At 29.3% G+C, this 24,087-nt stretch overlaps 1 protein-coding gene across 2 annotated transcripts in view; it reads right to left on the reverse strand.

Moving 5' to 3' along the window:
• The window catches only part of LOC111029808 (myosin-VIIa), a 135,895-nt gene extending 124,957 nt beyond the window's left edge, over positions 1-10,938 (reverse strand). Inside the window, exon 1 of one of the 2 annotated variants that reach the window (XM_022308990.1) lies at positions 10,401-10,938. In XM_022308990.1, the coding sequence (XP_022164682.1) occupies positions 10,401-10,473 (73 nt within the window). In that variant the 5' untranslated portion in view covers positions 10,474-10,938. The remainder of the gene's footprint in view (positions 1-10,400) is intronic. The other variant, XM_022308989.1, reaches the window with a different exon arrangement.
• Positions 10,939-24,087: the final 13,149 nt, after the last annotated feature.

The raw sequence follows: 24,087 nt of genomic DNA on the forward strand, positions 1-24,087 counted from the left end.
TGACATGGATGAGTAATCATGATTCTTAAAATTTATATTTAGATACTGGAGAGCAGTTTTTAGAGGTGAACTTCCAATATTTCACTACTTTAGTTCCTTAAAAATAACTAAATAAAAATAATCACTTTGAAATCGCTGAAAAAAACTATCGTAGATAATATTTTACGAATTTCAAGAAAAAAATGTATTGTAATATAGTAAATACTATAATATAATACTTCACATAATTGATAATAGCGATTCGAACAGCAGTTAATTATATATTATGCAACTACTATAATATAGTAGATATATTATTTTACATAATGATTACAAAGACTATTTTTTATTTTATACATCGAAATCCTAAAAAGTTATAGCAAAAAGAAGAAATTAAAAACTTGTGATATTTCAAGTGAGTTTGACAAAGACATAATATCATCGCTTTAAATCATCTTAAGCACCTGGAATTTCATTGAAAACTAACTTGTTATTCGTTATGTGACCAAAAGTAATGCTAATAGAAGTTGGTTAAATTTAAACATGTATAGTAACATGTATATTTAACTCATTATCAGATATTATATCATACGACACAAGTAAAATATGACCGATCTAGATAATGAACCTGATACATATCAGAGACGTTCTTTTTATTAAATATATAATTCTACATTTATTCTACATTGGTTATTGAGATTTTTATACTAATCTTGAAATGTTTTAAACATTTCGAAAACCTTTTTAGTGACAAAGATTGATCACAATTTTTTATTGAATACACTTATTATAATACCTATTTTATTGGTATAGCAAGTTTAATATTTATGTTATCAATGATACATCAAAAATCAAGTTTAATAAAACTTTTAAAAAATATATATTTTATACTAATCACAAAATGTATGCCATTACCTAATCATTCCTTTGAATGTATTGCTATATATCCACGGAAGCTACATCACATTATATATAAATCATATTAATAAAATAATATTCTCTACTATAGGCTCGACTTTTCGTGCATAATCAATTTACTTTTTTTAATAAATATAAGTAAAATACCGAACATTTTAGTTAACCTAAAATGATTTATACTAACATAAAAATATCAGATTTTCAAGAATTTCACAATATTCGAATGAATAAATACATTTTAATGTCATAATTTGCAACGAATTAATTTTCTTCATATGTAAATCTGAATAATATACGATATAAGTAAATGGTAATTTTTCAATTAATTTCTTCTTTAAACATCCGAGGACACCATTCAAAATTATAATTAATCGTTTACCTTTCAGTTTAACATAAGCTGAGTAACGTAAGCTCACCCTAATATCGTAGATACTTAATACGTATACTTTTATTAAAACGATATTTGTGACTAATATCATTTCATAATTAATAAATATACTTATAAAAGTATATAGACGAGAAACACTACCTTTATTCAAGTATTCAAACCAATTATTTATACTTGTTCAACAATGAATGCAAATTGTAATTTCGCAAAAACAAAACAAACAAACATAATAAAATAATACTATGTATCCATAATATTATATTATACTCAATTATATATACGACATACTTATAGTGAAACTATACATTTATAGTAAAATGTAACTGTACGTCAATGGGACATAAACAATAACGAGCTATGTTTTTAAAATAACCGTAAGATAACGGTATTACATTTTAGACAGGATGAAAAAGTCAAATCCTGATGAGAAAGGATATTCAGATTTGTTTGCTGCGTTACAACTGGCTAGGTTAGAAGTTATTTTTAAAAAAATGGGAGTATATGTTTAGGAATTTTATAACAAATATCATAAAATAGCAAAACAATAAATATTCAAATGTATAGGCTATAACTATTAATCTCTTCTAAAAATACCTATTCAATCTTCTACTTCACTGCCATATCATTATATCAAAGCGTCGAAAATCAACACTCTATGCTTTTGAAAACAAACAAAATCCTTAGAATATAGTCTGATGTAAGAAGTATTAAATGCACATGCAAATTCAAAACAATGATAAGACTATAAATTAACATTTTCAGAACCAAAATAAAAAATTTTATCTGCATATAAACATGCTCTAATGGCTATTTCTGAGAACAAGCATAACAGTATATTCATCTCAAAACATTTAAAATTTAAATTTAAAAATATTGAAAAAATTTAATGCAAGATTTGGATTGTATATGGGTACCAAATTCTCCACAGGACTCCCTAGTGGCGTTTACACAAAGTTATACCTTATGGCTGGGGCTCGGAACTTCTAGGAGTTTGCATGTTTATAAATAATCATTAAAAACATGTTAGGTAAAATAGAAATTTGTTTTATAGTACCTATTACGAGGTTATATTTAAAATTTATAGTTGCATATTTTGCATATTTGACCATATTTCATTTATAAGTGCATATTTTACCATTTTTCATTGTATTAGTGCATATTTGACAATATTATTTATACGAGGAGTAAGTTTTTAGTTTTATAAAAAAAATTGTGCTTTAAATAGATTTCCTGGACCGGATAATAAATATTTAAAAATTAATGTTTGCGTTTTTCTTGCCTATCATTATAACTGTATTGTTATTTATCGGTATACCACACTCGTGATTCCCGATAGGCGTAAGCCGATAATGGTACCAAAAAAAACTATGACTAGTTGTAGGTAGAGGCCTACCTTGAATAGTAATAGTTGACAGTTGGTGTCGTGTGTTCTTCGTATTTTGGTTTCGTGAAGCGTTTTTTTCTTTCGAGTGAGCCCATAATAAAATAATTAAAAAATGCCTAAACCTTATGATCGGCTTAACGATTTTGTAAAAGAATATTATTTTATTTAAATGCATATTTTAATAGCATATTTATTAATTCTTTAGGGCATAAATGCATGCATATTTTAAGGTTTTTGAGGGCATGAGTCCCTAGCCCTACTTATGGCTTATACCTTACCAATAGTTTGTACACGACAATGAAAATAAACTAGTTTTTTTCGGAACACGCGTCGTCGCAATTTAGAATTCGCGTTCGACAGTACAAATAGATACGTATAACCTACTCGTATTATCCATACTGACTCACAAATGCGCAGGAAAAACGACGCTGTTCGAAGCATGGTGACTGCAGCAGATGTCACAGCGTCTTTCGCTGGACCGACCGGTGCGTTTTAAATATAATATTATTATATTATACGGTTGGTTGGTAATATGTGTTATTATATATATATTGTAAACCGTTTTGCCGTACCCACACAAGCGCCACTGAGCATATGATAATAATGTGCGTATAGTCCCCTAACAATATATGTTATTTGGGCACACTAAAACCTGCCGGCACACTGTTGTACCTACCTATCTATAATGCGACTCCGATGTGTGCTCACGCGGACCGGGGCACGTACAAGACGACCCGGCCCGACGCTTACCACCTGTCCAACGCACGAGCTAACGTTTTTTCCCCTCTAAAAACCTGTATTATTTATTATTTTTTTCAGATATTTAATGGACTTCTTTTCCACTCTTAAATATCGCTAGATGTCAAAACACGCATAAAAACGTGATCGGCGATCACGTAATAATAATAATAACATATAATATAAGCCGTTACGGGTGAAAGAAGTCAATCACCTATAAAATAATATACGTACATAGAGATTTGAACGACATACAAATTACGAACTATTGAAACATTTGAAACCCAATTCCTAATAGTTGGTCATTATGTCAATCGATATTATAATAATATATGGTTCAACTCTCGTCCAACCGTAAAATAGATGATATGATTTTATAAAAATGTTTTAAAGGAAACGAATTCGAATACCTACTGCGAAAGTACTATTACCTATTAATACAATAATGCCGTGAGCAAACGTCTTTGAAAATTATGTTTTATAAATGCATTAGTTGAAAATATTAAAAGTAATTAAAAATTACGATTTTCTTTTTGATGGATTAAATTAAATATTACTTTGAATAAAATGCTGCGTATATAAGAAATATTACTTTATACACAAAGAATATAATTCTATTCGATCAATACATTTAAATGATAAAAACTACAATCAAATTTTAATCAATGTGTCTCGAAAATGCAGTTCAAACAGTAATATGAGTACTATATACAGTATACCTAGGTAATTAATAAGTAGCCTAACTTTTAACTCATTAGGTATTCATTAGCATAAATACATAATAATGTTATATTACACGTTACTATCGTTTTCTATAGAAATCAGATGTACTGTTATTGTTACTATAATAGCTAATAAAATAATAATATTCTGTTTAAGAAAATGTATTATACAAAAATAAATTAATGACTGCACGTAGTCACCTAAAAGTTATAACTTCTAACTTATAAGAATAAAAACAAAGAATCACATAGTACAATTTGGTTTGTTTAAAATAAATTGAATTTAATATATTTCATTCATAGAGCTTATCGGTGGTTATAATATGTATTTACATAGATGAAATATTCGATTTTAAGAAAAGGTTAATTATTAAAAATAATTCTGACACCTCGTTGCACAAAAAAAATATTATATTATTATTTTACCGTGGATATTGAACAATAGTGAAAACAATATGAGGCTGAAATAAAATATAGCTTATAAGTTATTTAAGACTCACGGACCATGCAAATAATAAATTATAATGCCTATTCAAAATTGTAATCATTAGTTTAAATAAAAACTTTGAAGAGTACTTTCATTCTATAAAAATATGTATGCCTACATACAGAATACAATATGTAATCAAGTTTGTATTGTAGGCACTTAATGTTTTGTTAAGTTAACAACAGTACAAGTTTTAAATAAATTAACTATTTCTTAAAATAAAGAAAAAATGGTTAATAATTGTTCCTATATAAATTTAATCATATTATATTTTACAAAAATATTACTGACTGTTTGTAAAACTTAAAAACGTTGTTAGTAATTTTAAATGTATTGTACTGAATCATACTTATTTTAATGTACCTAATGAAAAAAATATAATAGAAAGTGAATCTAATATATTCTATAGAGGGAATCAGTTAAATTATAAGCGTTAGTCCTTAGTCACAAATCATTACTTAGTTTACACATAAGTAAATTTGAATAAAGTTAAATTATTAATCAATAAACTTCTTAGAAATATGTTTTCCGTTAATAATGGCAATTATACAAACAATATAATGCTTAATAACTATCAAATAATAATTTGATCAAATGATAAACCTTTTAATCATAATTTCGGACTTTTAATTTGGATAACACAATATGAGCGATAAACTATTCAGAGTATAAAATTATAATGACAGCTATAATTTTTGTTTTAGTTGACCTCGTTTCAATACAATTTCAATAGGAAGATTAGTCACTTACACGCTGACCACTGAATTCTAAACGTTAAACTGCAGAATGATTCATAAGTCATAAGCATAACTATTATTGATTATTATTTATCATGATACCGTCGAACATAACGTGTTATAACCGATAGTCAACTATCAATATTACAGTTAAAAATAATAATATATTATATGTTTATACTTTATGCTAATAATATGCATACAATATACTCGTTAGTCGTTATATACACAACAACACAGCTCTTAATTACCATATTCGAATTCTGAAATGTTGCTTCTAACTTCTAAGTCCAGAATTTATCACATTTCCTAACGGCATTTTTGAGAACAATGCAGGTTGGTTGTAAGTACAAACATAAAAAAAAATTGTGATCGGGTGTTACAGTTTAGCAAGACCCAAATAACTACCACATTTTGATTATCAATAGACCAAACACAACAGCAACATTGATCCTATAATCCGGAAATGAGTTAAAAGCCACATGTAAAATCTATCACGTGCCCCTAAAGTAAATCCATTATTTAATATCACAGGCAACAGCTGTCCCTTGCCAATATAAAAAAAAAGAAACTATTCCTATTTTTATAAGTTCACCGTACAGCACACAATATTATTCTATTGTCTTATACTCTGAACGGAGGAGAAATAAATAAATCTATAACTACAAGACTAACAATGATTTGAAATTTTTTGGCGAAGGGGGGGGGGGGTTGAAAGCTATTAAAATATTCATTTAGTTGTATATAGATAGATATTATACAAAACAATAAGATTGATATAGATATTCAAATTTAAAAATGAACCTACAACAGTTGGTGAGTAAACTAGGTAGTAAACAATGACATTTTTAGTAAATAGTCTCAAAAATTTTATTTTACTGCCAAGCTTTGCTGAGAATCCCTTTACAACCACTATAAACATCACGCTCATATTTATTATAATAATAAATAAATTATAAAATTATCCTGTTAACCACATAATGATAGCTGACACGAGATAAATAACCAAAATTGAAACCCTTTAACGGATAGTTTTTTTTTATTTATTTAAAGGTGTTTTCTTTATGAAATATATATAATATAATATATTATATATATATAATTCTAAATTATTCACATTTTCTATTTTACACAAGAGTGTATATCAAATAACGTTAAAATAAAATAAACAACATTATTAATACCTTTAGTTTATACCAAAACAACATTTTCTAAACTTAAGTATTTAAAAATAATTGAGGCAATAAGCATATTTAAATATTCATGCTGAAACAAATCATTATATTATATACATACCAACAGGTATATTAGTACACGGCTACACTACAAGACGTTTATTCTACAGTATTTAACCATCCAATTTTAAACCATCTAATATTATTCTCTAAAATTGGATATTAAAATAACAAATCGAAAATAAATATAAAATAAATATAAAATATAGGTTTTCAATTTTAAACCATGCCTAGATAAACTTAATAATTTCTAATGCAATTTTATTTAATAAAACGTAATTAAATATTCCAATTATTCAATAACATAAAAAAGCTGATTGTACAGGTTATGCTGTTCAACTGTTTTAATAATCGATAATTTAATAATTATTAATACTATAAAGTAAATAAATATACATAATAATAGGTACTTAAAAAAAGTACTATGAAAAATGGCCCAATTATGTTAATTAGATATATATTGATAGTACACCTAACAATAAAACAATTAAATTAATATTTTGACCGTCTCCAATTATTTAGTACTACATAATTCCAACGATCCAACATCATTAATAGTACTATCAAATAAATTAATAAAATGTATCATCAAATAATTTATTAATATTTCTAATGTTTTAATTTTTCTACTAGAAATAACTATAACTAGCCTCGGCATCTGAGCAACTGGCTACATATAATTATAAAGTTCAGTACTACTTGTGCAATTTTATAAAGAAATATACTTTAATTTTAGTTTTAATTCTGACGATATAAATCTTAAAATATTAACAATTGAAAATTATTGAGACAATCTTCATCGACGACTTCCGGGCTTTAATCGTCTACGTAAAATGTTCATGAAATATTTCAAAATTCGATACACAGGTGTTTAAGAAATAAAAATTATTGTTTAGGTTCACTCTCCCAGAAAAAAACGATTACTGCAATAACACCAATACACGACCCTTAGCCGGGGAGCCGTTGTAAAATAAAAATCGAAGGATAAAATTAATTAGAAATCATTGATGTGCAATGATTTCCGGAATATTCAACGGAAGTCATTCAATATATTATATACATTAGATAGAAGGTAAGTCATAAAATACGATGCCAAAATTTGAAAATAACTATAAGCCAAATAATTTTGTATAGGTAGGTAATTCAAATTATTTAAAATTACTAGAATTTTAGATGCCATGGTGTTGTTATTACCGACTCCATTCCTATTGTCTAGTTCTAATCCATATTTTCTCAAAAGCAGTTACTACCTCATGTCATGGTAAACACTTTTTATTCTCTTTTTTCATTTGATGAATTTTTGCGTTTCAATGTTAAATTTATAAATTATAAATTTTAAAAATTGTTGGAATTATTCTAAATGCATATTTTACTATAACTTATTTAGATACAATATTATTTGTGTCTAACTACAACATCTAAACTGGTATATACATTAAAACTTCTGTTGGTACCCACTTATCCCATTTTTTGTTTCGGTAACTAGCAGGTGCTTATTCAGCATACCCCCTATCCCGTCTTCAAAAACGAGTATATAGTTGACAACTGTAGTTTCTACCCCGACCAAGTAGTCGGTTAGCGAGACGAATTCGTTTATAATGTTCATCCTTACATTTGTATAAGTACCTATAACCAGTTACACGTTGTAAAAAAAGAGTGGCATAAGTAAATAATTAAATGTGATTAATTTTAACAAAAAATACACGTATCTATAATATAAGAAAAATTAATGAAAAATTAGTAAGCACCTACCTAACTATTTTTTTTAAAGGTTTTAATCTTAATCTAAAAAATATTTTAACTGTTAAGCTAGATAGGTGTAATGCACAATGATATTAGTTTTAATTATAAGTAAATCTGCATACATATGCAGATATCGATGCAGATATCTACATCCTAGTATAAGCTGACGGATGGGAGGGAAAAAGGTTCGATTTTATGTGCTACAATCTTAGCAGCCAGTTGCCCATTACCAATTGCCCTTAAATAAATAATCTTAAACCAGGCTTAGATATATGTACTCAAAGGTAATGCTTAAAACGTCTAACTAATACAGCACAGTATAGTATAATATTACTTTAAATCTACTTATGGTAAAAAAAATATATACAATGTTTATCTGCCATACCATATTTATTTACTATTCTGTGTGTAGTTATACACGGTATTATTAATTTTACCGAAAAATGTTTTTCTGAATGAATATTACTATGAGTAAGTAATGAGAATTTTGTATTTCTATTTATTGTACTGTTGAATTTATACTATTACCTATATAATTTTAAATGTTTATAAGATACAAATAATGTTTAAATAAAATCTTCTAATTCCCTGAAAAAATGACAAGAATATTCCAATATCTTAGAAATGTTTCTTGAGAGTAAAATCGATGATATGAAAAGTATATATATAAATAAAATGTGTTTTCTCTAAACTGTATACAGCAATTTCATAAACTATTCTAATATACCTGTGTTAAATTTAAGTGCAATTAAGTAGGGATACGAAATATGATTTATGAGAAAACTGCGATTTGTATTAGAATAAATAATAGTTAATGCATTTTATAGTTCTATGCTATATTTTTCATGTTAAAAAACAATATTTGTCTTCTTTTAAAGTATTAATATTTTCTAAGTTATCTTTAAAGGGTTCAGTGTAGCATAAGACATGTACATTTTTAAACAATAGCCAATGTCAATAACTTATAACATAAAGGTATAGTAATAATTAGTAGATTTCTCAGAAAAATATAAAAAAATTTTTTCAAAAATTCCTTTATCTTAATAAATTGCAATCTATACAATTTGTACAATAAGTTATAAGTAATATGTATATTCCAGTGAACGAAGTGGACTAAGACAATTAAATGATTTGTATGCGCATGTGGAAGAAATCACAAATTTGTGACGCTTCTAAGATTATAGAAAAAAAATATAAATTATAAAAATTAAAACATAATACCTATATCAATGGATGAAATAAAAAAATTCTACTACTTTATATGCACTGTCGGCCAAAATATACAGTAATTGTACCTTTTAGAAATAAATGCTATAAAAATATTCACTGTACCCGAGTAATTTATCTGTGATTAAACGTAAGAAGATAATTTCAAACCTGCAGGCAATACTAAAAAATACAATGATGATATCTTATTTATGGGAAACTATTTAATATAGCGTACCTGTGGGTGTAAATACTAAGTGAGAGAGAGAGAGAGAGATAGTAAATCGACAGGTTATGATATATATTATATATTGCAATGACGTTTTGTTTCCGTTTTGAGATGACACTATGACAGCATGCCGTGCCATCGTTTAATAATATAATGGTTACTCGATTTCAAATAGGTTCTTCGTATTATTGTTATTATTATTTTCTTATCGGGCGTGAAACCGAAAATAACGGATTTCAACACGATGCTTTGACATGATGAATATATTTGAAAAACGGGTAAATAAGAATGCCAGACATGGATAGTGGACGACGAAGAGGACCAAGAAACAACCGGCGAGTGGTCAAAAAGGCGTTAGCTGTTGAAGTAGAAGGGTGGTGAGTACCACAGCGAGCGGCGAGGCGGTAGTCACCGGGACGCGAACACACCGGGCCGCAGCAATCACGCCCCAATAACGCGCCCTTATATCCCAAACACCGTCTAAACGTATAATAATATTTACTACGATGAGGATTATCTATGTGAGACTATATTTTATTATAAATAAAATATAGGTATTATAATGTTTACCAAGCGTATGCAATCGTTAATATAGCGCAGATAGTATACGGTTTTGAAAATAAAAATAACGTACCTGCTTCTGGTCCTCCGCCGGAGCACCTGCTGCCGGCAGTATCCGTCTTGTCTTTTCCGCTGGAGGCCGACATGATCCTCTAGCTTGTCGCAATATATACGTACAATGCGATATGTGAACCTATATAATATATAGATCTACGATAATATTATGGTACACTGTTCGTTAAGTCAAGAATCGTGCTCGCATGACTTTCCCGCGGCGAACACTCGGCGGCGCGCGAAACCGTCGAAAACCGCGAAAACACGTCGCCTCGCACACGACTGACGACTATAACAGCAGAGATAATAATGTATATTGTTTTTGTAAGATCGTAATTATTACGGCGCGTATACCACGGTGGTGGTTGACTGCGGCCACGAGGGTGGCAATTGTGCGCGCGGCGGGTAACCGCGATCCGACAGGGGGTGTGTGCAACGCGTGAAAATGCGCACACGCGACCGACGGCGTTGTCGGTTGCGACTACGTTCGACAACGATCGACTGCCGAGAAACGTTAGACCGGCCGTGCGCCGAGCATGTGTGCTACTGCCGAGTGGTGCCGCCGTCCGGCCGGTCGGTGGTGGCTGTGGCGGCGGCGGCGCGGCGGTAACCGTATATACCGCGCGCGGTCCGTGCGCCGCCGCCTTCTACCCCACCCCTCGCCACCGTCGATGCCTAACCGGTGATCGCGTCGCGGCAGCGGTCGTCGTCCCGTCGTCACCACGGCAACTGCGTCGTCGTCGCGAACGTCGCGGACTTTTTTTCACCTCGCTGCCGCATTGGTACACTACACAACAACGCGAGATTTTACGCTGGAGCGGTGCAAAAACCACCCGACGCCGTTGTTTCGGTGCAGTCGTATAAAACGCGTGGCGTGTATACCATCTCGGCATCCGACAGCCCCCGGAGCGGGCCCAAACCCGGCGTGGAGCAGCGGTGCTTGTATTCCTAGATACTACATAATCCGAGTACCGAAGCCCGGTAGTGCATATTTTGAATTCTAAACTTAATGGTTGGGGCTAGGGCCATAGAAGTCGGTGCAATACGTTGCAGATATTATTACAATAGGATGATAGACAAATAGACAAGTCGGCTGTAATATTAAAACCATGTATCCATATACCTAGGTATATGCGAAAATAATTTAAATAATTTAATATTGATATAATCTATTACAATGTCTATCGTATATTTTATATAGTACGTTGGTATTTTCTATATATATACTTATTACAAACGATACCTACCGTTGAGAGGGAAACAGGATTTTAATATATTGTAACTGCATATTTCGTGGGTTTCCAAAACAATACTGGAGTAGGTACCTAGGGACTATATAGACTTGAAACCTGCACTTACTAGCTAAGCCGCAGAGGGACTCACCGATTTTAATTATTGAAAAAATGAATACACTTGGGAAGTGGGTACAATCTTTGCTGTAGGTAGATGTCGTATAAGTCATTGTTATGGAAGTGTTTATTCGAATTCAACGATAAATCATTTTAAACGAAAAACGGTCTTGGGTGAAGATGGTCTATCAGCCTATATATTACTAAGTATATTTTATGATATTATTGTTTTTAAAGTTACTTATTTTAGTATTTTACTTTACCGTGGGTTGAATTAATTTTGGCATAAAACATTGTATTTGAAAATGTCAATATACGTCTAAAATATAGGTAATAATATACTTTAAAAGTTCCAATAAGCATCCAGTATCCACGAATAGTATCAAAGACGCCTGAAGGGGTGGCCAGGTGGTGCATTTGCACCTAGTGAAAATTATAATAATTTGGATTTTTCAAATAAATAATAAAATGAAAATATTTCTTCTCTGTTAATTTATAATTTATGTACAAGATTATGCCCAATATAGTAAATACGAAATACGAATACCTATTCTGAGAAACCGTCATCTGTACATACATTTTATCTGTCGCACTTTAATACTGACCAACTAGTACTGATTTGGGTACTATTGCGAAAGAACGATAATACCAAGCGTTTATTAATACATTTATTTTGGACACTAATGATATTATTATTAATTTCATTATCTGATACATATTATTATAAGAATTTTCAAACAACGAAATTAGATGCCTATTAACATTTTGCTGTAATATGAATTTAAATTTAAAAATTCGAAAATTTCGCAACCCTAAAAATATCTCAAAAAGAGTAAAAAATATATTTTAAAAATGTTACCTATTTAGTAAGTATAGACAATGATTAAATAAAAATTTGATGAAAATTTCAAGATCTTGTTATTCACTTTTGAATTACAACTAAAAAAGAAAATCATTCGATGAGAAATCTTTATTTTACTCTTGAGTAATCATACAAATTTAAACTTCAAACCCTCATAAAAAAATAATGTGACTTTCCGGTCAATTTTTTCTATTATAGGGTGTTAAATTATCAAATCTAAGATATGACAATTAAAATTTTTATGGATTTCTAACCACATAGTAAATTGCAAAAGTTCCCGATTTTGAGAATTTTATCAAAATCACAACTTCAGACACTTACAGAAAATTATGGTGAACTTACGCTCAACTTTTTTTAATTTTAATAATTACATACGAAAAACGATTCTAAGCAAAGACGATTTGTCAGGCTATATTATATTACTATAAGCATATTTTATGATATTATTACTATTAAAGTAATTTATTTTACAATTAGTGATTCAGTAGGTAGATTAATTGTTATCTAAAACATTGCATTTGAAAATGTCATTATATGTTTGATACATAATAACATAATATTTTAAAAGTTTCAGGTACCTAGTATTATTTTTAAATTACAACAAAATATAACTGAAATCGTTATTATTCGTTTAAATATTTAATTTTGTCAGAATTTTAAGGAAAGTTTAAGGAATACAAAACACCAGAAATAAGTTTTATTTAATTTGAAATAATCTTCGATTCTAAGAAAAATTATAGTATAAGTTTAACGTTTCTACTCACTTATTCATTGAGTTATGAAGAATTGAATAAAGACGCGTGGCGTCATTGGACAGGGCTCACCGTAATTACCTATCTTATACGTCGTGTACAAGTTGTTCAATTCAAAAAATTATTTAATTACTTTTAAACTATATTTTTGAATTTTTGTTCAACGTTTAACTTATGCGATGTGATTTTATGCACTAAAGAAGTTACTGAGACCTGAATTTGTCTTGATTGTTTAGTTGTTTTGAAATATTTAATATCTTATAAAACTATGAAAGTAATTTTCGTTACGTACGGCTGTAACTGCAGAAAAAAAGCCAAGAAATAAAACCAACTTATTTATTTATTAAGATTAATTTTAATAAGTTTTGTCAATTACATCATTAGTTCTATAATAAGAGCAAAAGTATTCTATAGTAATGAATTGTTTTGAATTTACCATATGTATTTTGTTTCTATTTAACACTTTATTCAACTTATTTTCAACTTCTGTAACTTTTCTGTTGGGAAAATTAACGGCTGGCCACTGGCCAGTAATTTTCAAAAGCATCAGGAAAAAAAATTAAAACAAGGTTTATTATAAAATATATTAGTAATTCATCCTGCAAAATATACATTTGAAAAAAAATCACCCTGCACTAGGTAAATTATAAATATTATAAATATCAATAAATATAAATATAAATAAATATTAAATCAATTATAAATATCTAATTGTAAGACATAAATCAATTTATTTCAGGATAATATTAAGCAGCTTATTCACCAAACACCATGTTATTTTTCTCCAATTTATGACATTTGTTGGTATTTTACCAAGGTAAATTCCCTTAAAATCTTTCTTGGGTTAAGATAAAACTGTTTAATTAAATACTTTCAGACTTTCAGTCCCACACGTCTTTATCCAGAGTTAAGAAGAAATGAGTTACCTATGAGTATTACTAAATTGTAAGTTGCTTGTAGATCTTAAAATACTCATAACTCGCTTTAAAATTAAAATATAACAAAAAACCTATGAGATGTCATAGATAATAATCATATCTTTAAATTTTATAGGAGGTCAATTCACTCTATTTTTTAAGCTAACGATCTGCTGAGCGTAAAATTTACTATGTTACGCACATATAAGACAACAAATATCATTATACCTATAAGTTTATAACGTCCTCTCAATTGTATTTTTTTCCGTGATATTTTTTCCGATTACCTCAGCAACACGTCATGGCTCAATCGGTTATTATCTCTAGTATTTTTAATATTCAAAAAATAAACTAAACGTTTTATTCAAATTATAATACTTCCACTGTCTTTAGCACAAAAATTCACACATTTAAAAGTAAATCATGACAAAACAAAAAATATTTGGGTATGATAAATTATTGTATAAACTGAACAACTTTTACAAGTGTAAAATATATAGGTAACTATATTGAGCCGGATTCAATAACGTCACCCAGCCATTCTAAAATATACTTTAAATATTATTTTATGTGTAAATAAAATGTAAATAAATTACTACATTATTATTTATTTAAACTAAACTTTTAGATATGGCCCTTTTTATTTGTATACGACACAGCGTTCAAATGTGGTACTTAATAACATATAGGCGGGACACATTTCAATTGTAAATAAAGTTTCGGTTAAACTTAAAAATTTTATTTTAAATATGAGTTTTTAAAAATTATTATAACATTTTTATTATTTTTAACACTATTTAATATCAATATAAAACTAAAGGAAGTATAATCTGCCATAATGTGTTCACACAATTAATGTATATACAGACTATAAATATTAATTAAAAATTATGAAATTCCTATTTAGCTAGGTTACGCGTATGCACCATACGTACAATTAAAATATAACTTATGCAATGATAATAACCGGTACAAGAATCAAGAGGTGAAGATAGTTTTTAATATTTATGTTATCTAGTTTTAGAGCGGTTCTTAACCTAAATTTTGTCAATAGTTTGTAAGCTTTGTGCCGATGTGAATATAAATCACCACTGTTTCAAACTTTGTTCACGATGAACTTTCATTAGTACCTACAAACTACAGTAGCTGATATAGGTACATTATCAATTATTACCTATATCATAAATCATCCTCGTCTAACTTTCTCAAATAAAATAAACGGATTAAAATAATCTCGTCCTCGCATGTGGACATAACGTTGTGATCCGAATTTTTTACACAAGTTATAAACGCATTGCACAAACAACATTGAATTATAAATAACAACAGTATGTCATGTGTGTGTTTCTTTATATACGATCGCCAATATTCATTTTAAATGGACCACTACTCTCCAGTGACAGCATTACCTATATTGGCTATATTTTATACTTTGGAAATACGAGTAAACTAACTAATCGATTTCAAATGTTTAGATTATTTAGAGTCATCGTGATTAGCTTACGCACACAGCTTCATCATTATTCATTATTATAGAAAAAAATATACTTATACATAATTATTATGTTGTGGTATATAAGTGAAAACTGATATCTAAGTAATTTATAGTAAACAAATGTTCAATATGCGGAACGGTAGGAGCTAAACTCCCAAGCACCTCCCTTAATACCACTAACTACTTATAATATCCAATACTACTTTGTGAAGGAAAATTGTTTTAGAGGCAAATTTGGTTACAACTACAAGTCGAAAAAATTAAAATTTCATATCTGTGGCAGCGATGATAAGCTGCAAGCAACTCGTCTCCCCAGTCCCCGCTTAAGCAGGGTTTTCAGTTTACTACACTACCGCCGTTGCCTGTAAATATATTTAAATATTCAACTGCTCTGGATTAATATATTTTAAATTTTAAAAATATTTTTGTATCGATCACCTAAAATACATAATATATTATACAAATATTACTATAAGCCATGTTTTAATATTTTTTTAAATTTAACCTTGACCAATAACTGTTAGTTTCAGCAACAACACTGAACCAAAAATATGGCAAGCATGAAAGCAATCAACAGTACATTTAATAAAACAGCTACAGATGATTTATACCTTAAATCTTAAGTATAGGTACCTATAGTTGACTAGCCATTCAATATTTACCGATTGTTTAAAATATTATCATATTATTATATCAACACTCAATATTTATATAATACACCATATCTACGTCAACATTACTACTGAGATAACATTTTGGTGTAAGTGAAAAAATTGAAATCGTATTTAGTAGAAACACAATGTCTGAAGTAATAAGGAGTTAATTTACTAAATGTCACTTATTATTTAGATATAATTTATAGTAGGTTTTTAGAACCATCTCAATTGGTAAATATTGTTGACCTTCAATGGAGAAGTAGTTATCATTGCCCTATTAATTGGTCCCGAATGAATTCTTGATGTTATGGTGTATATGGCTCAAAAATCAAGAAAAGTTTCTAGGTTGGCATACTAGCTAGGTACCTATATAAGGTATATATGTATTTTTTTTTAATGAAAATTAAAACATTTTGTATTTGAGACACTGTACGAATAATAAGTATTTATTAAGATTTACGTATATTCTATTATTATTTGATACTATAAGTGAGGCGGCTATACAACCCCATCATATCTAACTTTGTAATCAATTTTGGGTTATCCTTCCATTAGAAAAAAACCGATATCACCTCTGTATGGAACACAACAAGAAATGATGTAGACGTATAGTGGGAACCCGGCTTCTGCTCAAATGTATAAAATATGGAATAAAATGTAAAATGGTTATGACTTACCACCGCGGGACACTGTTTAGGCGAGTCGGCAGACGACAGAAGCCAGTAGGCACGAACACGGAGAACAAAGACTTAAATCGGTTCGAAGAGTGTCATGTGGTAGGTCGTAGGTGGGCGGGGGACGGGTACCTACTATACGAACCCTGAGACCACCGGGTAGAGTCACTTTTGTGCATGCACGTTCTGCAACAAAGTAAAAAGGATACATCGTCAAAAATATAATAATACAATACAATACAATATTTTTATGTACAAATATATATAGTCTATACGTATATTTTGTTTGCTCATAATAATTGTATAAACATGCAGTGTGCGCATTGTGTATTTTTGTGTGCTGTACTGCTGTGCGTATATACACAGGATAGCTATAAATATAGTATATAATATACCCACTGCGAGAACACGACATTTTTGTAAGACCAACAACACGGGTCTTTATTCATTTTCGTCGTCCAATATTTCGTTGGTCGGGTAGCGTCCCGTTTTTATTTACTTCGTCTCCGCAATGTACAGATAGGGTCAACGAGATGAAAAATAAACCCCTGCTGCCGCCGCCGATGTCCTATATCAATAGGCGGTGCACAAGACTTACGACCAAAAGCGTGTTGTATACGACATATACGTACACTCATATAATTCCTCCTAGTCGTCATATTATATCCATTCTATATAGTATGTACGTGTGTATATATATGTGTATACCAAATATTGACCAGTGACCGCACGGAGAGCAGAGGTATTCTCAACATTCGAATTAGGTACCACCGCCCACTCAAAGCGGCGAACCCAACTCGTCTAATCTACAATAACGCATTGTGCACGCCTTGTGTGTTGTATTGTCCGTGGATAATAATATTGTTCGTCGTCGAAATATACTGCAACAGCACTACTACTACCGGAGGAGTTACCGAGGGGACACAATACAATACGCGCCCAAACAACATATTATTGTTATTATATTATTATACATATATTTTATGCATCGGCACAGTGTTCCGAAAATCGGAAAATCGTATTAATCCCTTTACCACGACATTATGTAGAGTCGTTATTCTCGTAGGTCGGCCATAAGGCGCATAGATGTCGATCGTATACGAAATTGGTTTTTCAGCGCAAATTATATGTCCCGCCGATTCCGCATAAAGGAGGGTTCATGTATGAGGGGATGTGAAAGGGACATTTGTCTCACTTCCAAAAATCGTTCTTAACTTAATTAAAGGTATCGATTTGGCGTTGTTTACGCTGGTAATTACTAATTAGTACGTTCTATGTACTTTGAAATGTCTGTCAAGTATCAAGTTTAATTCATTCATTATTAATAAAATAATAATCCAAAACCCTTAAAAATGAAGACTTATTTGAGAGAAAAGAGTTTTTTTATGAACTATGTAAACTTAAAGTTAATCAAGTTGATAAAGGAAAAATTACCGGTTAACCTTTAACTCCGGAAAAATATGTAAAAAGTAATAATGTCATCTTGTTAGCTGTAGTGTTCTCTCTTCCAAAAAACTAAAATAGAACTATGCGTCTATGCTAACAGCCAATTTATACATTTCTATTCTTATAGCTATATTGTACCTTTATAGTTTAGAGCAGCGGTTCCCAACCCATGGGCCGTGGCCCACTTGTGGGCCTCGAGCAGCGTGGTACTGGGCTGTGAACCATATAAATATATAATATATATACCCCTGGGGATCCGCGGCAGCCTTACCACCTAACTTAAGTTAATACATGACATAAGTGCATTATTACAATATTTTTGGATTATTATTTTTGTTTCATATAAAATTATAATCTTATATAAATGTGTATATTTTGTTATGTCTACTTCTATAATTTGTAATATAAAATAGTTATTATAATTTTGGTTATGATAACTTGATATGTTTTGTAAAAAAAAAGGTATTCGACAAAAAATTGGTAAGGGGGTCCGCGATTTCTAAAAATAATTCATCGGGGTCCGTGCTCTACAAAAGGTTAAGAACCGCTGCTCTATAGTGTCAAATTGGTGTCAAATTATTAATTAACGCTAAATATAGGAATCAACTGAATGTTGAAAGTGATTTAATTGTAAAACTATACAATATTCATCCCGATATTTACTCTCTCATGAAGGACAGGTAATGTTAAAAATCACATTAAATTGTTTAACTTGTGATTAAGTTTGATAAAGTGTTTTTCACGATGAACAATTAGTTTTTAATTATTTTTAATTCGAACAACTGACGTTTATATATTATATATATATATTTATGCATTCGTGTGTAATAGGTGAGCTGTTTGTGAGCCTCAAAGATTTTTTTACAAAATTGGTGGTCCACACAGCTAAAAAGGTTGGGAACCGCTGGTTTAGAGAGTTTAGAAGTAATAAATTTTTTTTGTTGAAACTGAAATTTCCATTTCAAAATTGACCACTGAAACAGTGGCCGTGAAAACCAGGCTTTGATAATAAGCTAAAACCTGAATTAGCCGGCGCTTTTGAATACCACCCAAAATGCATGGTAGAGTACAAGTGTACAACATACAAAATGTAGGTATTGTGGATTAATACCACGCAAATCTAGGTACTAGAATACCTATGATCGCAAATAAGATTAATTGTAAAGTTAAAATCTTAGTCAACATATTGTTTACTTGGCAGGACATGTAAGTAAATACAAATAAATAACCACCATAATAGAATGTGTAAATAAATTAATAATTTATAAAAAAACATGTTAACTGTTTAACTTTACAATTTAGGAGGTACTGTTGATGGACGGTTTTCCCACCTCAAGTCATTCAAGTCATGTATTATACTACCTTATTATCAAATTTACTTATTGTACTACTTGTTGTATAGATTGTAAATATTGCATTAAAAATAAAAATAAATAAAAAAACTTTACAATTAATCTTATTCGTAGTAATAGGTATTGTATTTGTAATATTACAAAATGGCAGTTTTATTTTCCATTTTATAATGTTATGATAATTTAAGAAGAAAAATTAAATTTTAAAATTTTATTTCAAGATTCTTTAGGTACTATATGAACACAAACAATTGAGATTTATCTAATCTTGCATTTCAAACTCGAGAAAACTAATGAAACTAAGACGAGCCAACAAGCAATATAATCAAGGAAATATTAGGGGTGCACCGGCGATAACTCCGTCGAGGGTATCAAAATGTTGTGGTAGAAAATTTGTTCACTTGTGAATTATTAAAACTTTTAAAATTGAAATTATTTTAATAATTATATAATATACCTATTATCCTGTTTAAAATTTAAACAGCTAATGTATTTATATCGAAGATTCTTAATGTACCTAATAAATAATAATACGAGTTCTCTTTTACAAATTTGTTGTGATTCAACAGGTATACAAGTTGCTTAAAAAATGCTCTTAACTTGCAGTTTAAACTTCAACGAACCTCAAACTATGCACTTAAAATTCTGAAATATGTAAAACCGTGTAGCTAATAAAACTTGATAAAATGATACATAACATTTTTTATTATTTACTTATTTCTATATTTGGTATTAAACGGGCAAGGCCCTGTTACAATCAACAACAATATTACAATCATTATGATACACAATTAATAAAGTACCTACATTTATCAATAATTTAACTATTAAGATTTTAAATAATAACGTTTTTCTTAAAATTATTTATAGACAGTTTTGCTCATATTAATATTATAATTGTATTACATTTATTTAAATTTTTTTCGTGATAATTTATTAATATGATCTATCAAGTAGGTAAGTACCTACATATGTAAAAATAAAACTTAAAATATTATGATGAATTATAATAAGTAGAGCTCAAGTGACATACCCTCAAATTTATCTCAGGGAACGGTTTATGAATTCACTAAACAATATTTTACTAATAGATTTTTTTCTTTACCCAAAATCTAAAATGTTCATGAGAATCTATTTCTCATATTCCCCGTTGGTCTAGGTCCTGAGTTTAGGCTGTGATATTATATTATTCACTGGGGGCCCCAGTATTTATCTTAAGACAGCCCCAGTCTGGGGCATCGGATTTTGACTAGCAATTACGTTTCTTATATCCGGATATACGCTTATACATAAATCTGGTGATTTCAACCATACGTCCAAATATTTTAATTTTTATTACGGCTATTTAGGTACCTATATTTGAAATTACGGTTAATTAAATGTATAACAAATAGTATAAGATATTTTGATTTTTAATTTAAAAAATGTTTATCCATATTGTAGTACACATAATATGTAGTTAATTTAAAATTTAATCTAAGTAGGTGATTTTTTTATCGTGAATGTAATTTTTCATTTTTCATTATATTAATTATTTTTAAATTTCAAAATATTCTTTGATTAAAAAAAAATAAAAAGTAGATTTTGACTTATTGTAACTTTAAACATTTAAAAAATAATTCTATGTTATGTTTTTTATGTTTATATAAGAATCACATTTTAAATAATAAATTATTAATGGGTCAAACATTTTTGTATCTTAATACTCGTATATTATAAGATAATATCAAGAGGCCACAAAAAAAAAAAATTCTAAAAACTGTCACTGGGCCGAAGTAGGAGGAGCCAATTTTTTTTACATCCGAGTGCAAAATGTCTAAATACGGCACTAAATATAATATTTATTATATACCATTATACCTAGTAATATAAGACTACTGTCTTATAAAGTACTGGAGTAAAATACAGTAGGTATCTTTTTGAGTAAAATTAGGACTATAGATATACTATATTCAGTGCTCGACTTGGAAAAATTAAAGTAGGGGGACTTTTAAAAAAAAGCATCTTCATCACTTGTTAAACGTCATTAAGCCGTAGAGGCTATGCCCCCCCCCCCCCAATACCACTATTTAAGTCGTATCAAAAGTACTTGTGAATAATCAATTTAAAAAAAATACAAATACAAATTAATATAATAGGTATTAATAACTACTGTACATATTATATTATAATTAAAAATAATACCTATCAAACTCAAAATGATAATAAAAGTAAATAAATGAATAGTTTATTAATAATTATTAATTAGTTAGTATTAACTTAGTTTGTAAGTCCGAGATTATGAAGTAAACCATAAAACAAATTATGGTATCTTGATCATTTTGATAAAAATGAGTTCTCCGTGAGTTTCCCTTAAACTTTACATATAATAGCAGAGTTACTCTAAAATTTCTGAAAAATTAGTTTAAGTACTCCGTCGCATGCGTCCACCCATAAGTGAGTCACCGTCATAACCACGAATCCAAAAAAGCGAATGTCAAAACAGCGACGGCACAATATCTAAGTATCAAATAGCTAAAAGCCATAATAGCGACTGTTCAAAACAGTTAAAGTATATTATTTCAAAATTATTAATATTAAACGTCGAACATAGTCATACATCAAATTAAATATAAAAAAAATTTTAAAAAAAAGATAAAAGATATTATATTATATTTATAATTTATACTTGTAGTCATAAATTATAGGCTATGCCTTTCAAATAATTTTCAATATTTCTTTCTGTATATTGTTTTTGAATTTCTAAAATTCTTAATAGTGTGTCTAGATATTTTTCTTTTTTTTTATTGGGTTTTTTTCGCTTATGTATTTCTCTACTTTCATTTCTGTATTAGTCTGTTCTTGTTTGAACCCTTCTATGAGTTTCCAAAGTGTTGGGTGATACGATCCAAGTAAATGATTAAAACCACGATTCCAATCTATATAATATGTAAAAATCTATTATATATACTTAATATATTTTACTATTTTAGATATATATTTATTTATAAAAATTAATTACCTTCGACAGAATTATTAGTCTTTGACAAATCTATCGAATCATAACAATTCCACATTTGCAAAGGAAATGTTGGACCTCTACGTCGTCTGCGCAGTCTTTCCAAGCCAAGTATCTTCAAAGTAGTCTACTAGTGGTCAAAAAAGTTCTTCGTGTTCTATGTAATAATCAGTTTCACATAAGTGCTCGAAACTTGCTATTACGTCAGGTACATAAGCAAGTGCTGGTAACAATCGTATTTTAATACATAACTCTGCATCAGTTAGATATTTTTCGTATATTGTGGGTATCGATTGTATTTTTCTTTTCGCAATACACATTGACTTAAGTGAAAGTGCCAACCACGAGAAATTATATTGCGACAATTTTCCTTAAATGCAAATATCGCACTTTGTTCGAAGTCAGTCATAATAGTTTTAGGATTTAATGGTGTATGCGATTTTAGTATTTTGATTAAATAAGAATATGTTGCAGTACTTTTATCAGGTAATAGTGCAAAAACTACTGGTATTACAGTATTATATTTCAATACGTGAATTGTGCATATTTGTGTAAATATAAAAGGAACGCTCTTAAATGTACCGTCGGCGAAGCAATATTCAGATTCAGACATTAACTTTAATCCTTCACTTGTACAAAATATTAAAATTCTATTTTTTGTAGGACCATTAATTTCTTAATTATCAAACGACAAAAACTTACTTCCATTGTTTCTTTGTGTACACATATGTTTGGTATTTCTCCTAAATCTTTTAAAGTTAATAGATTAGACGGAGAGCGTTGATTACGTTGCCTAGTTCGCTGAATAATTCTTTTAAGATTTGATACACTTGTGAGATTGTCTAGAATCACATTCGATGACGCCGTTATTCAAAGGCACAATTTGGGGGGTACTTGGAGGGGCTTAGCCCCTCCAAAAATTTATATTTTAACGGAAGTATTATATCCTTCATTAATTATCTAATCTACATAAAACAGTAAATGTTGTTTGAAAAAAATTGTTTCTAAAGTTTAAATCTGGAAACATGAAACAAGCCCGCTCAAGGTGCAAGATGCAGAACTTTATCCTAATTTATATAAACTGTTATCATTATTTTTAACAATTCCAATTAGCTCTGCAACATGTGAAAGATCATTCTCAGCAATAAGAAAGATTACAGATTATATGTCTAGATACTAGATAGGTGGGTACCTACTTGATTTTT

This window comes from Myzus persicae, unplaced genomic scaffold, assembly GCF_001856785.1.
Source record: "Myzus persicae strain clone G006 unplaced genomic scaffold, MPER_G0061.0, whole genome shotgun sequence".
In the NCBI taxonomy this organism is placed as follows: Eukaryota; Metazoa; Arthropoda; class Insecta; order Hemiptera; family Aphididae; genus Myzus; species Myzus persicae.